This window comes from Macrobrachium nipponense, chromosome 10 (genome assembly GCF_015104395.2).
Source record: "Macrobrachium nipponense isolate FS-2020 chromosome 10, ASM1510439v2, whole genome shotgun sequence".
Lineage (NCBI taxonomy): Eukaryota > Metazoa > Arthropoda > Malacostraca > Decapoda > Palaemonidae > Macrobrachium > Macrobrachium nipponense.
The window spans coordinates 72551900-72567797 of NC_087204.1; the positions used below are offsets into that span (position 1 = coordinate 72551900).

General features: G+C 43.9%; 1 protein-coding gene and 1 non-coding gene across 2 annotated transcripts in view; both read right to left on the minus strand.

Annotated features, from left to right (window-relative positions):
• Positions 1 to 61: 61 nt before the first annotated feature.
• LOC135224001 (histone deacetylase complex subunit SAP18-like) overlaps positions 62 to 15898 on the minus strand; it is a 35276-nt gene continuing 19439 nt past the window's right edge. The window contains exons 3-4 of the mRNA XM_064262926.1: positions 9839 to 10033; positions 62 to 768 (exon numbers count right to left, since the gene is read on the minus strand). Of these exons, the coding sequence (XP_064118996.1) occupies positions 669 to 768; positions 9839 to 10033 (295 nt within the window). The 3' untranslated portion in view covers positions 62 to 668. The remainder of the gene's footprint in view (positions 769 to 9838; positions 10034 to 15898) is intronic.
• LOC135224284 (small Cajal body-specific RNA 8) lies at positions 9167 to 9295 on the minus strand. The gene has a single exon (XR_010316693.1). It is a non-coding gene; the product is annotated as a small Cajal body-specific RNA 8 (non-coding RNA).

Here is a 15898-nt window from a genome sequence, read left to right on the forward strand (position 1 = left end):
TAAGACTGGTAGCAATGAGATCATCCATATCAATACCTGTGGGATGAATGAAACATACACAAGCCTTGGACTTATTTATGGTAAAAGTTACAAATACCATGCATTCCGTGAATTCACACTATCTATATTATCTCCATAAAGAAACGATCAGCACAAGAAAATATCCTCTTAACATGACAATGCAAAGAAAAACATTGGGGAACAACTTTCAAAGTCAAAAGACTCTTCACATTCATTCATACAACTAGTGTAAGTTGAATATCTTCCAGAAGAGAAACAGCACATAAAACTATATTACTACTTAAATGTATAAAATTCCTTAAAAATACTAAAAAAAATTTCGAAACTAAATAAATTTATTTTTTATGTGGGCCAACTGTTATATGAACAGTGATATACCTGTACAATAAATATGCAATCAAACCAATCATTATAAATGCAATATAAAAACAGAATACTGGATTATTTTTCACTTAAGTAATATTATCTAGTCAGATCAAAACATCTGATCTTTAAGCTGGTTCAATGACCTGGTCCACCATTAAATCCCAAAGTTACTGTAGCAAATAAACTATACTGTGACATATTTAACCTGGAATATAACTTACTCATTTAACTACAAAAGTGTATCTTTTGGTATTTTGATGAAATTAATTTAAAATATTGTCTTAAAAATTCTTAGCTTCTGAATAATAAGGCCGCATCCGCCGTTGTGCAGGTCTCTGCGGGCTTATGATGGCAATGTCCAGAAAATCTCCAATTGTAAACCTGGAAAGAAAATAGAAACCTTCAATTACCAGAATAATTACGAGTATGGTGACTGCAAAGTATTGAAGAGGCCTTTAGTCAACTTTCTGCAAATCAGAATGGTAATTAAAATTAAAATTTGAATTACAATAATAAATTGTTAAATACACTGTACAGTAAGATACCATTTGTTTTTTAAAGATAAACCTATATACAATGATATACCTACGTATAGCTTGTTTGGTGTGCTTTGTTAATATATATGTACACTTTAGGAAGCCTAGAAGGGTTTTAAATTCCTATAATAATGACAAAAGTATTGGCTGGTATCAGCCAGAAATTCGCCGATACCGACACCACAAAAACTAGCCGATACTACCGACAACGGTACTTGGGGAAATCCCTACTTTAAATTCTAAAATCTCTTCCTCTGGTTGTTCTCTTAGCTCTGGGTCACCAGCATATAGAAGCTCCCAGGAAACTTTTCTGTACAACTTGTTACTTTAATCATTATTATAACAGAACAGCACAAGGACTTACAGATGATTGCTTATGGACAAAAGTATTCATCCTAAATTTGTCTGATAGTACCCAGATCCAGGGCCACGATAAAGTAACCTCAGTACCTCAGTGAGTCTTTCAGTACCTTATAATTTCATATCCCATCTAACAGCTTGTTCTGACTATTCAAATGCCTCCATAATTATATACTTTTCTAGTAACTCTCAATTTGTTCATGAAACTTACTTGTCAGATATATATATATAGCTGTATTCTTCCGAAGTCCGACAGAATTTAAAAAAACTTATGACACACGTAGTGGGAGTCAGGTGGTTAGTAACCATTCCCGCCGCTGGGAGGTGGGTATCAGGAACCATTCCCATTTTCTATTCAGATTTTTACTGTCGCCGGTGCTGTAAACATCTGTTTTCAGCTCCTCCGTCTGGAATTTTGGAAACTTTTGGCTGCTTAAGTATCCCGTTTGATTTTTTGGTATATTGACTTTGAATCGGTAGCTAGGCACATTTTACTTGTGGACTTAATTGGAGTTTGGCTTGATTTTCCTTAAAACTAAGATGTCTGGGTCTAGTTCGGCTAGCGCCAGGTTTTGCAGTAAGGATGAATGTAGGGTGAGGCTACCGAAAGCATCGGTAGACCCACATACAGTATGTTAGAGTTGTAGAGGGCATGTATGTTTGTATGATGATCGCTGCAAGGAGTGTGAATGTCTTTTTGATTCAGCGTAGAAGTCATATGAGTCCTATCTTCGCAAGTTGGAGCAGGATAGGGTGAGGAGGTCTTCCTCCAGGAGCATTTTAGAGAGTAAACGTCAGGATATTTCTCCCACTAACCATCCTTTAGTTTTTGCTTCTCCTAACCCTGTAGTGCCGCCTTCGGGCCCTGAAACAGTGTCTGTGGAGGGTAATGCCCTTGCGTTGATTCTAGAGTCGATACGCAATCTGGAATCGAAGGTGCTCGCCTTAGAAGGCAAAAGTGAAAGTGCGAAGCGCAGTGACAGTGCCTCTTGTGTTGTGGAGGATGCGTCAGATCGGCCCCATTTCGCCTCTAGGCCTGGACCTCTGCCGAACTCCCAGGTTTCAGGGAGAGGGCATGTCGAAAGCCGAAGGAGGGTTACGGGCAACCCCCACCGATCTGACGTGCCTTCGGCAGTTTCCGTTGACGCTAACCAGACTGCCAAGGAGCATGCACGCCTCCTCAAGGAGTGCTTTTCGTCATCTGAGGCTTCCTCCCCACGTAAGGGGTGGAGCTCTCAGTCGGATTCACGCCCGTTGAAAAGGAGCGTTGGTGAGCGGGACGCTTTACATCCTGGCATTTCTGCTGAACTGCGGTCTTCGCCTGATAGTGCCTTCGCGGCCTTCCCGCCGCAGAAGAGGAGTAGGGCGTCATCAGATGATGACTCCTTCGAGCGCCCCAGTCGCTCCAGAGTTCGCTCAGTGGCGGTTCCTGCGAGAAGGAAGAAGGCGTCCCCTCGCCCCTCGCCTTCTCACAGGATCAGCCCCTCTCCTGAGAGGGAGTCTTCTCCTACTGAGAAGATTCTTCGCTCTTTACAGCAACAACTTGCTGCTGTGATTTCCAAGAGAGAGACGGAACCACGTCGGAGGAGGAAGGATGTCAGGCTGCCCGTCAAGAGATCTAGGCAGTCTCCCTCTCCTTCTCCTCGCTCGTCTCTGTCACCTGTATCATCGCCTTCTAGAGTTCGTGCGGCTCCCCAGCGGCTTTCTAGAGAGTACGAAGACGTTGTTTCTCGCTCTTCGCATAAGGCGGTTGCTCCTGCTCGTAAGCTTGACACCTGTCGGGAGCGTGACGCTTTTTTGGACGCTTCTGTTGAAGATCAGCCTGATCTTGAAGCTCGGCCGGACACCAGAAGAGCGCCAGTGGATGCCGGGCGCTCGCGAGTGAACGCAAAACGCGCGCCAGTGGACGCCAGGCGTGCGCCAGTTGACGCTCGGGTGGACGCGGACGTGGACACTCGTCGACGCCCACGCGTCTTCACGACTTCAAGAATTGCATCGTGTTCCGTCTTCGTCTTTACCTGCTCATGAGTCGGCTTTACCTTCGACTTCGCAACATCGTTCAGATTTGAGACTTGGACCTGAGGGTCTTGCATCGTCGCTAGTTCCTCCTACTTCACCTGTGTCGGAAGGTGAGATAAGCATGGCTTCAGAAGAAGCTGATGATGAACAACCACTGGCTCCTGTCTCTTCAGACTACCAGGTCTTGACCCGCCTTCTTCAGTCTGCGTTCGGAGACACTTTCCAACCTGCAGCTCCTCACTCTCCCCCCTCTCAACTTTCGTCTTCTAAGGTCAACAAAGTTTCGGGGTTTGTTAAAATGAAGAAGTCCCTTTCGACTAAGAGGGCTTTTCGTAAAGTCCACGACTGGATGGAGCGAAGGAAGGCTCAAGGCAAAACCTTGTTTGTTCTTCCGCCTTCTAGGCTTAGCGGAAAAGCGGGAATGTGGTATGAGACAGGGGAGGACGTCGGTATCAGACTTCCCTCTTCTGCACAAGGAGACTTTGCAAGTCTTGTGGATGCCTCGAGGAGGTCCCTCCTTTCTTCATCCAAAGTGACCTGGTCTACGACGGAGATTGATTATCACCTTAAAGGCCTCTTTCGGACGTTAGAGGTCTTTAACTTTTTAGATTGGTGTCTTGGAGTTCTAGATACTAAGTCTCGGAGTCCCGAATCGATTAGCATGGGGGAGCTGTCCAGCGTCATGTCGTGTATGGACAAGGCTGTCAGGGATGGTTCGGAGGAGCTGGATGCGCATTTTTGCACAGGACTCTTGAAGAAGAGATCCCTGTTTTGCAACTTTACTGCCAAGTCAGTTTCTCCCTCGCAAAAGGCAGAGTTGTAGTTTGCTCCTCTTTTGGATCACCTCTTCCCCCAGGCTATGGTTAAGGACCTTGCAACTAGTCTGCAAGAAAAAGCTACGCAGGATCTCCTCGCCCAATCGTCTCGAAGAACTGCAGGCCCTTCGACTTCTTCGGGAGTTCTGATCGCAAAGAAATCGAAGCCCTTTCGAGGTGGATCTTCCTTGAGACCGGCCCCTCGAGGAAGAGCAAGAAGTGAAATAGAAGTCCTTCAGTCACCGGTAGGACCCAGACTTCAGCTTTTTGCGAAAGCCTGGAGAGAGAGAGGTGCAGACGCATGGTCGCTGGACATCTTGGAAAAGGGTTACCGTATCCCTTTCCTGAAATCACCCCCGCTGTCTACGACACCCGGGGATATGTCGCCCTCGTACCGGGAGGAAAAACAACAAGTTCTTTTCGATCTGCTCGATTAGATGATAGAAAAAGAAGCAGTAGAACAGGTCTTCGACCTGGAATCCCCAGGGTTTTACAATTGACTGTTCCTGGTGCCGAAGCAGTCGGGAGGATGGCGACCGGTCCTAGATGTAAGCAACCTAAACCTCTTTGTCATCAAGCAGAAGTTCAAGATGGAGACGCCTCAGTCAGTGCTTGAGGCTTTAAGACCGGGGGATTGGATGGTGTCTCTAGATCTCCAGGACGCATACTTTCACGTCCCCATCCATCCCCAGTCAAGGAAGTACCTGCGGTTTGTCCTGAAGGGGAAGGTTTTTCAATTCAGGACACTGTTTCGAACTGAGCACCGCACAGATGGTCTTCACCTTTTTGATGAAGAACATTGCGAGATGGCTTCATCTGTCAAAAGTCAGGATCTCTCTCTACTTGGACGGCTGGCTCATTCGAGCCTCCTCGAAAGACCGGTGTCTGGAGGACCTTCACGCGACTTTGACGTTAACGAAGTCCCTGGGACTTCTGGTAAACTTCGAAAAGTCACATCTGACCCCTTCTCAGTCCATCATCTATCTGGGGATTCAGATGGACCCAGTGGCTTTTCGGGCTTTTCCGTCCCAGGGGCGACAACAACAATGCCTAAGCAAAGTGTCAGCCTTTCTGGGGAAAGAATCATGCTCGGTGAGGGAATGGATGAGTCTGCTGGGGACCATTTCCTCGCTGGAGAAGTTTGTTTCCCTAGGGAGGTTGCACCTCAGACCTCTTCAGTTCTTCCTTTTGGACAACTGGAAGCACGAGAACGACCTGGAGGGGATCTTGGAGATCTCAGAAGAGGTGAGAGAATACCTAAGATGGTGGTGCGATCCGTTGAAGCTTGCAGAGGGAGTCTCCCTCAAGCTTCAGAGCCCCGACCTAGTGTTGTTCTCCGACGCGTCTACCACGGGGTGGGGAGCGACACTAGAAGGGAAGGAAGTGTCAGGCACCTGGAGAGGGGAACAGGTGTCCTGGCACATAAACCTCAAGGAACTGGCAGCAGTTCATCTTTCGCTCCAGTTTTTCCAAGACGAAGTCTCTCGCAAGATTGTGCAGATCAACTCGGACAACACCACAGCTCTGGCATACCTCAAGAAACAGGGAGGAACCCACTCTCGGTCCATGTTCTTCCTTGCAAAGGAGATCTTGTTGTGGGCGAGGGAACACGACATTACTATCCTGACGAGGTTCGTCTCAGGAGTAGAAAACGTCCGTGCAGACCTCCTCAGTCGCCAAGAGCAACTGCTGCCGACAGAATGGACCCTTCACCAGGACGTATGCCAGAAGCTGTGGAAGTTGTGGAGACGTCCTCTCGTGGACATCTTCGCAGCTTCGAGAACAAAGAGACTTCCACTGTACTGCTCACCGGTTCTTGATCCAAGAGAAGTCGCAATAGATGCCCTTCTCTGGGACTGGACGGGACTAGACCTGTACGCCTTTCCCCCGTTCAAGATCCTAGGGGAAGTGCTGAGGAAATACGCAGCATCAGAAGGAACGAGGATGACACTAATCGGCCCCCTTCTGGCCTGCGACCGACTGGTTCACAGAGGTCATGTCCTTCATGGTAGACTTTGCCGCCAAGGACAGATCTACTCAAACAGCCCCACTTCGAGAGGTACCACAAAAACCTCCCCGCTCTGAGTCTGACTGCGTTCAGACTATCCAGAAGTTGGCCAGAGCGAGAGGTTTTTAAGACCTGTGGCAAGAGCGATCGCCACTGCAAGGAGAGCTTCCTCTCTTGCAGTGTACCAATCCAAGTGGGCTGTTTTCAGGAGTTGGTGCAGAAAGAAGGGCATTTCCTCCACCTCAACCTCTGTGAGCCAGATAGCGGACTTCCTCCTTTACTTGAGGAAGGAAGTGAAACTGGCGGTGCCGACGATAAAGGGCTACAGGAGTGTGCTATCGGTAGTCTTTCGTCATAGAGGGCTGGATTTGGCCAATAACAGAGACCTTCCTGATCTCCTAAGGTCTTTTGAGACTACGAAGGTACCTCAACCGAAAGTACCATCTTGTAACTTAGACATAGTTCTTAAGTTCCTTATGTCCAGCCATTTTGAACCGCTTCACACCTTCGCTTAGAAACCCGACTAGAAAAACGGTTTTCCTAACTGCTCTGGCGACGGCGAAGAGGGTTAGCGAGATCCAGGCTATAAGCAAGCATATTGGGTTCAATAACCACAATGCCGTTTGTTCTTTGAGCCCGACGTTCTTGGCAAAGAACGAAAACCCTTCAAACCCTTGGCCCAAGACATTCGAGATTAAGGGTTTGACGGAAATTGTGGGTCGAGAACCAGAGAGAGTCCTGTGCCCTGTCAGGGCTCTCAAATTCTACTTAGAAAAGACGATGGACTGTAGAGGACCTTCTGGTAACTTGTGGTGCTCTGTCAAGAAGCCAGATCTTCCTATGTCTAAGAACGCTCTAGCGTTCTTCCTAAGAGACACCATTACAGAAGCTCATTCCTCGTGCAGTGATAGTGATATGAGGCTTTTAAAAGTGAATGCCCACTTAGTGAGGGCTATTTCTACCTCGGTAGCCTTTCACAAAAATATGGCACTCAAGTGACATTTTGAGTGCCACCTTTTGGCAGAGCAACTCGGTGTTCGCTTCGCACTACCTGCAGGAGGTGAAAGCAACATATGAACATTGCTATTCGCTTGGACCATACGTCGCCGCAGACACTGTTTTGGGGGCAGGGGGTAGCGCTCATCCTATCCTTTAGTGGTTAGGTGAGTTTTTAATGTTGTGTGTTTTTGGTTGTGGGGTCGACCGCCTGAGGCGGATCTCCCTTCCTTTAGCCTAGTTTAGTGGGACTAACCTTTGGTAGACTAGGCCAGGTGGTGTTTTTATTGCTTCGTTGCCCTCATTGTATGGTCAAATGGTCTAGTCACGTCGTGGTCACGCCCCCGTTTGACAGATCATCTAGAGCGTACCAGCTACACAGGTCTCTACCTCGCTGGCAACTCTAGTAAAGCAGAAGCAGAATTGGGTGACAGTAATCACGAAGTCAGCTATGCTAACAGGTAAGGAACCAAGATATCAATCATCTGCATGCATATGTTTCCTAAAATTCTATTCTGTCTCTTCCCACCTCCAAAGGTGGGATTCAGCTATATATATATCTGACAGGTAAGTTTCATGAACAAAATGATATTGTAATGATACAATAAAGTTTGTTCATACTTACCTAGCAGATATATATATTCAAAGTACCCACCCACCTGCCCTCAGGAGACAGTGGGAATAAAAATCTGAACAGAAAATGGGAATGGTTCCTGATACCCGCCTCCCAGCGGCGGGAATGGGTACTAACCACCTGACTCCCACTACGTGTGTCGTAAGTTTTTTAAATTCTGTCGGACTTCGGAAGAATACAGCTATATATATATCTGCCAGGTAAGTATGAACAAACTTTATTGTAACATTACAATATCATTTTAAAGACTGCATTTGTACTGATACCTATGTGTTTGACCAAACTCAAGATTTAATAAAATCCTCCGCTGTCATTCACTGATGTGCAGTAATCTATAAGGTGGTAAGCATGCCTCACCTGGTATAAAAGTGATTTCTAAGAATGGGAGAGCTACTTATAAAGAGTAGCAAAGTTGCTGATTCACTTATTGTCCTTGTTCATTACTCTGCAGCCACACTACTCAAAGTTATTCAGAAGGAAAACTTCAACTAAATAGGAGCTGGTTTAAAAATACTTCCATTGCTTTGTAGGGTCCCAAACAGACTCACACATCTCTATCTTACCTGGCCAGCTAATCTCCTCACAAAAAACATCTCTGCACACCAAATGCGTACGTACAACAAATCCAGCATACATCATGCATTTTGTACATATATTTTCATTCATAACACTTATGTTAAATGTATCTTTATCACCACATGCATTACAATGTCAGTATTTCAACCATATGTAGCATAGCTTCAGGCATGCCTCGTACATCAATTTATATGCATCATTCTACCCTTCAACAAGCACAAATGATTTTATTGTCACCTCTGTTTAATTTAGCATGTCAGACACTACATTTCTGTTCGCAAGAGCTATTGATCTGTCTGTTTGTTACCTGAATAAATCAGTAGCTCCTTTCTGTTGTTGTCTGAATAATTCAGTAAGTTTGTATATGCAGCTGCTTACTCATTCCTTCACTACAGCGTAAAATGTCATAAGTGCTCTTACATAATAGACCTTCATTTTTCACAAATACTAAATGGCTGGCAATTAAAGAAAGAAATCCATATAGGACTGTACCGCCAAGAGATTTGTTAGAATGGAGAGGGGAAAAAAAAAAAAAAAAATTGCAGGTCACCTTACCTCTTCCTCTAAAAGGAGATCATACTGTTTTTCTTCTCCATTCTTACCAATTTTTTTTTTCATAGAGGCATAAAATCATTGAACTGTATCTCACAAAGAAAAGCCATAAAGTTTGGTACGTGTATACAAAAGCAACATCCCCTAACTGATTCTCTGACATTCAAAACTACCATATTTTCACTAACAGAATTATTTACAATTCATGTTAAATCAACCAACTGCAACTGTGTTAGTTTGCTAAAGAGGTCTAGTACCTGCAATAATGAGCGGTGAAAGTTTACTTTGTTTACCTCGTATCTGTCCATGCTCTGGGACTGTGATAAGCATAGTCATCAGAAGGTATTTTTTTTCTTTGGGCATCTATGACAGTATTGCTGTACTTGCATCAAAACTGTGTATCTCAGCCCATTACATGGTCCTACAAAAGTCAAGGGTTTTTTCTTCCACTTCCTGGTAACCTAACCACACCATAAAGGAACTATGTGTACAATCCATTGATGCTATCTACCCAAGCACATCTGAAGTATTATTGAGGCAGTCTCCAGTTATTGGCAGTCTCAGTTAATGGCAATCCGGTTTATGGTGCTTGTGTAACACCATATAACTGGCCATTTATAGCACCATAACATGCTGAGTTTCAGTTATCAGTGACCAGAAGGTGCTGATAATCATTATGGCATCCTAACATACCTAACAGGGGCGCCATTAACCAGTTATCAGTGCCGTAAGTATCATAAATTGCTGGTTTCGGTTCATTGCGGTTTTCGCTTATCAGCACCCAGCCAAGAACGGAACCCTCCCCCTTCCCCCCGATAACCGGGGACTGCCTGTGCTCAACCCTTCCCCCTTCAAACCAAATAAGAACATTATAATCATCAAGTAATCTAACCAGACCACTGAACTAATTACGTAACAATACTCTTACAGGGTTGACAACAGCCAGCATACTCACCCACACTGTGACAAGGTTTTGTTGTCATCAAAACCTTTCTGGCCAACAACAATTGTGCCTAAATCTCTCATTCTTGGAAGTGGCTTTGACAGTTCTGGAACCACTAAACTAAACTCGAACACAGTCCCTCTCCTCTTAGCATCTGAATTCACTTCCTGGACCAATGAACAGATCTCATTGAGGGTAGCATCCATCCTGAAGTTTAATACAAATATAAAGTATTAGAACAGAGGATAAATCTATAACATAAACTCGCAATTTGTCAACATATTAGAAATGTCATTTTATACAAAACAACAGCATTACATGATACAGATTATGAGATTTTCATAAAATATTTACCATACAGTACTTAGTATACTATACACGAAATTCTCCAGTTAGCAAGTTAAAATAATACTATAAAGAAGGCAGTAAGTGCTGTAATGCAATCTCTAAAATGACAGACTTCATACTACACATAGTTTGTCCCTTTTGACATACTGCTTGACTTACACCTGCACTTACAAGCAAAAACAATTGAGCATACTTTCTTCTCTCTGGATTATTTATGGGCTATTAATACTTTGATTATATCAACATTTGTTTTCAGTAAAGCATACCTAAATTCTTTACTTATTTATATGTATTCACATATTTTGTATGTAATTCCCTATTTTAGTGCTGGTAATGCATGGGCAGACAGCTGTAATATAGTAAGTCACTGTTTTCATTCCAAGGCTGTTGACAAGCCATAGTATTTATACTGTACTATTCACCAAGTCACATCTAGATACACTTGCAGGGCTCTCCCAAGCCCAAAAGATTTCCTCCTGAATGAAACTTGAAAACCAGAGGAAGAAAAACTCACTGCTGCACTATGAAACAACTGTCTGAGGAGGCGGCGAGTGAGATGAAAGAAAATATGAATCCAGGTGAAATAAAAGGAATGAAAAGGGGTTGAAGGGCTGCTACAAAAAAATCCTTAAGTGACGTGTACCATAGTTGCACTGACAGCACTAACCCCCACTACAGGGTAAAGCTGGAGCAACTGGATATTTACGAGAAAAGTAGCCAAGGAGAATGGATGAAAGGTTAACGGTAGAGCAATGCACCTGGGGGAGAAGGAATACATACTGTAAAAGTCCTACTGCTATTTGCAGTGCGTGCATTAAGGAAGACAATTTGCAAGTAGTAACCCCTACTGCAGCAAACAAAAATAATGTGAATATGGTAAGTAAAAACAATGGACAAAACTGTCTATGAATAAAAAAAGGCTGTCTTTTCTACAGAGGGGCTTTGAGAGCCTAACCCAGTTAATTTGGTGAAAAGAGATCTTTCATATAGTGCTTTACCCCAAATTATGAAATTTTCAAGTTGAAGCAGCTGTATGGCTCAGAAAAGAATAGGAATGAAAAAAAAGCACCCTTGTTTAAGCACACAACTTTCCAATAATTACAGTGCATGTTATTAATCTTATGAAAAGAATAGGAATGAAAAAAAAGCACTCTTGTTTAAGCACACAACTTTCCAATAATTACAGTGCATGTTATTAATCTTATTTGTGCAAACAGCAATTTCACAATGCATTATTTCTATGTTATATTTTCAGTGGATCTTACTATAACTTTGGTAGTAATGAATTTGACTGTCTACCTGAAGACAATTAAATTATCTTAAATCACCAAGCATAGGAAAGAGTCGAGGGGAAAAATAAAATAAAAAAACAATTTTATATAAAAATAAAAAAATAAAAAATGGTGACTGGAGTAGAGTATAAATGCTTTAAAATAGAAACTCAATGACCCAGGATAATAAAATTGTCTTTCAGCTGTTGCCTCGAGTTACTCCAATAGGTAGTTTTCAATCCAGAATGAGACCCAGATGTAAACACGGAAGTCGGCCATCTTTTGGGTCAGCTGTGTTGAGCAAAAGCGACAGACGCAATCAAGATAAGAATATGGAGGACTTATGGAGTTCCATTTGACAACGAGAGAGAGAGAGAGAGAGAGAGAGGGTGTAATTGCTGTATGGATGGTTAACGACTATATTGGCTGTTGGTGAGTTCTGGGCTGTTTGCTGTTAGAGTTCTGTGTTTTGAGTGAGAGTTTCTAGTCAGTCTTTGGTGAGAGCTGGTGACAGTTAGTAGTGTGGGAAGCAGTTCTTTGAAGGCACTGGGAGTTAGTTGAGTTTTGTGTGTTATAGATTTGTTATTTGGTTGTTGTTAAGTTAGTGTTGTTTGCTTAGAGTTGTTGTGCCTGTGCTGTTGTGATTTTCTGTGTTGTTTGTGCAGTGGTCTTTTGTTGTGGTGTTGAGTTTTGTTGTTATGTGTGAGGTTGTGGTTGTGTTCCTTGGTTGGTTGCTGTGTTGTTGGGTTGTGGTTGTGTTCCTTGGTTGTTTGCTATGTTGTTGAGTTGTAGTTGTGTTCCTTTTTTGTTGTTGTGTTGTTGTGGTCCTTGGTTGGCGAATTGTTGGCTATAGTCCTTGGTTGTTGTGTTGTTGTTATTGGGTTGTGGTTCTTGGTTGCTGTTGTTGGTATCTCTGTGACCTCGACCAGTGGACAGCACAGGATAGCCCGGAGTATCTGGATTGGTGGAGTTGGTAAGTAGTACATGTGTTTGTGTTTTGTTTTTTTTGTTCTGTGTGTAGGTATAGTTCAATTGTCCTGCTATATTCTGAAGTGTAAAGTAGAAAGTGTGACTGGGGTGAGTTGGGCAGCTGGACTGATTAGGTATATGTGGCGGGAATTCTGCAGCTTGTTTTTGAGCTTGTGATTCTGCCACAAGAACAATTTTTTGGAAATTTGCAATGATATTGTACCTATTAATCCTTTAAATATAGTGAACACTTGCAGTGTGTTTGGGTGCCACAATAGGTCAAACAATGATGGCAAATTTTATTACCCAGTCCCTGCTGTTGTGAGAAATCAAGGAGATAAAAATGATATTGTTATGATACAATAAAGTTTTATACATACTTACCTGGCAGATATATACATAGCTATTACTCCGTCGTCCGACAGAAATTCGAATTTCGCGGCACACGCGGCAGGTAGGTCAGGTGATCTACCACCCCGCCGCTGGGTGGCGGGAATAGGAACCCTACCCGTTTTCTAATTCATATTTTTTCTTCCAGCTGTCTCCTGAGGGGAGGCTGGGTGGGCCATTTAATTGTATATATCTGCCAGGTAAGTATGTATAAAACTTTATTGTATCATAACAATGATATTGTCATGTTACAATAAAGTTTTATACATACTTACCTGACAGATATATACTTAGCTATAGACTCCGTCGTCTCCGACAGAATTTCAAATTTCGCGGCACACGCTACCGGTAGGTCAGGTGATCTACCGCCCTGCCCTGGGTGGCAGGACTAGGAACCATTCCCGTTTTCTAATCAGAATTCTTCTCTTCCACCTGTCTCCTGCGGGGAGGCTGGGTGGGCCATTAATCGTATATATCTGTCAGGTAAGTATGTATAAAACTTTATTGTAACATGACAATATCATTTTTATACATTCAACTTCCCTGCCAGATATATACTTAGCTGATTAGCACCCATTGGTGGTGGGTAAGAGACAGCTAACTACTGAAATAGACAGGTAAACAACGTATGTTGTAGGTATTAATAAACCTTGGTTCCTACCTTATTAGGCTGAAGACTTCGCGGCTACTGCCTTGGAGTCTGCTTAGCCTCAAGAGCCTCAGCAAGATATTGATCTATGGCTAAGAGTTCTTGTGGGTCTGCCAATGGGGTCTTATCCACTTACTCGGCAGAGCCTAAAGGCCTTTGTCATTGGGTGCTATTCCACTAACATGACAATACACCTTGTTCAAGGAGCACAACACCGATCCCGATCACCTGATCCTAACATCCATGTTAGTTCTAAGATTGCAAGGAGTTATCCCCGAACTCCTTACAAACAACCAAAAACTCGAAACATAATTACACTTTCATTACAAAATATACAAAAAAAAATTTTGTACTCCCCTACTAGCCATACATACCCTTGATCCCCTACCAGCAATGACACAATGCTCCCGTGCGACATCAGTGAGCTTGCTAATAGAAAACCAAGCACAATATTGACAAGAGGGTTTTATGTATCGATAAAACAATATTTAAGGATCAGTCTTTGCTCAAAGACCCAGCACTGTATCTGCTGATACAAATGGACCTAGCGAGAAGCACTTCTCATAGGTCACTCTCACATCCTTCAGATAATGAGATGCAAACACTGAATTGCACCTCCAATATGTAGTCTCAATGATATTTTTTAGAGACATATTCTTTTGGAACGCCAAGGACGTTGCTACTGCTCTTCACTCATGGGGTCTTGACCTTTAGAAGACCGAAGGATTCCTCCGAGCAGTTCTTGTGAGCGTCCGTAATTACGCTTCTCACAAAGAAAGCCAAGGCGTTCTTGGACATGAGTCTTTTGGGGTTCTTCACCGCACACCAAAGACCTTGTTGACAAGCTCCCATCTGTCTCTTCCTCTCTAAATAATATTTAAGAGCTCTCACTGGACAGAGAGACCTCTCTATCTCTCTGCCTACGAGGTTAGATAGGCCTTTTACCTCAAAACTTCTGGGCCACGGTTTTGACGGGTTTTCGTTCTTTGCCAGAAACATTGTCTGGAAAGAACAGATGGCAGCATCTCCTTTGAACCCCACTGTGGAATCTAGAGCGTGCAATTCGCTCGTCTCTTGGCTGTAGCGAGAGACACCAGGAATAAGCATTTCCTAGTGACGTCGCGGAAGGAAGCCAGATGTAAAGGCTCGAATTTATCCGATGAAAGGAATTTCAGTACCACGTCTAGATTCCAACTAGGTGTTCTAGGAGTAGCTGCCTTTGAAGTTTCAAAGGATCTAATTAGATCGTAGTATCTTGTTGCTTGCAATATCTAACCCTCGATTCCTAAATACTGAAGACAGCATGCTTCTGTATCCTTTTATTGTTGAGACAGAAAGGTGTGATTCCTCTCTCAGAAAGAGGAGGAAATCGGCAATATTCACTATAGAGGTACTGGAGGAGGACAGCTTCTGACTCTTACACCACCTCCTAAAGACTTCCCACTTTGATTGGTATACTCTTCTCGTCGAAGCTCTGCGGGCTCTAGCGATAGAGCCCGCAGCCTTGCGAGAAAAGCCCTCGCTCTGACAAGTCTTTCGATAGTCGAAAGGCAGTCAGAGCGAGACCTGGGAGGTTGTGATGAAACCTCTCGAAGTGGGGTTGTCTGAGTAGATCTGGTCTGTTTGGAAGCGATCTGGGGAAGTAAGCCACTATCCACTCCAGTACCTCTGTGAACCATTCCTGGGCTGGCCAAAATGGGGCTATTAGCGTCAACTTCGTGTTCTTCGAAGCTACGAACTTCCTGAGCACTTCCCCCAGGATCTTGAACGGGGGAAAGGCGTATGCGTCCACACCCGACCAATCCAGGAGAAACGCGTCTATTGCGAAGGCTCTCGGATCTTCCACTAGAGAGCAAAAGATCTCTATTCTTTTGGAGAGGAACGTCGCAAACAGGTCTATGTGAGGTCTCCCCACAGGGACCAAAGACTTCGACACACTTTCTTCGTGTAGAGTCCATTCTGTGGGAAGGACCTGATTCCTCCTGCTCAGTCTGTCCGCTCTCACATTCTTGATGCCTTGAACAAATCTTGTGAGGAGAGTTATGCCTCTTTCTTCTGTCCAGGTTAACAGGTGTCTTGTTAACTGAAAGAGGGAGAAAGAGTGCGTGCCTCCTTGCTTGCGTATGTAAGCCAGAGCCGTGGTGTTGTCCGAGTTTATCTGTATCACCTCGCCTCTGACTATCTCTTCGAAGAACTTTAAGGCTAGGTGTATGGCCACTAGTTCCTTGCAATTGATGTGCCAGGACACCTGTTCCTTTGTCCAGGTGCCTGACACCTCCCTTGCTCCTAACGTCGCTCCCCATCCCGACTCCGAAGCGTCGGCATATAACACTTGGTCTGGGTTCTGCAGGGCAAGCGATACGCCTTCGTTCTTTTGAAGAGGGAGGATCCACCACTTCAATGATCCTTTAACTCTTGTGGAAGCGGGAAGATGTCCGAGAGTTG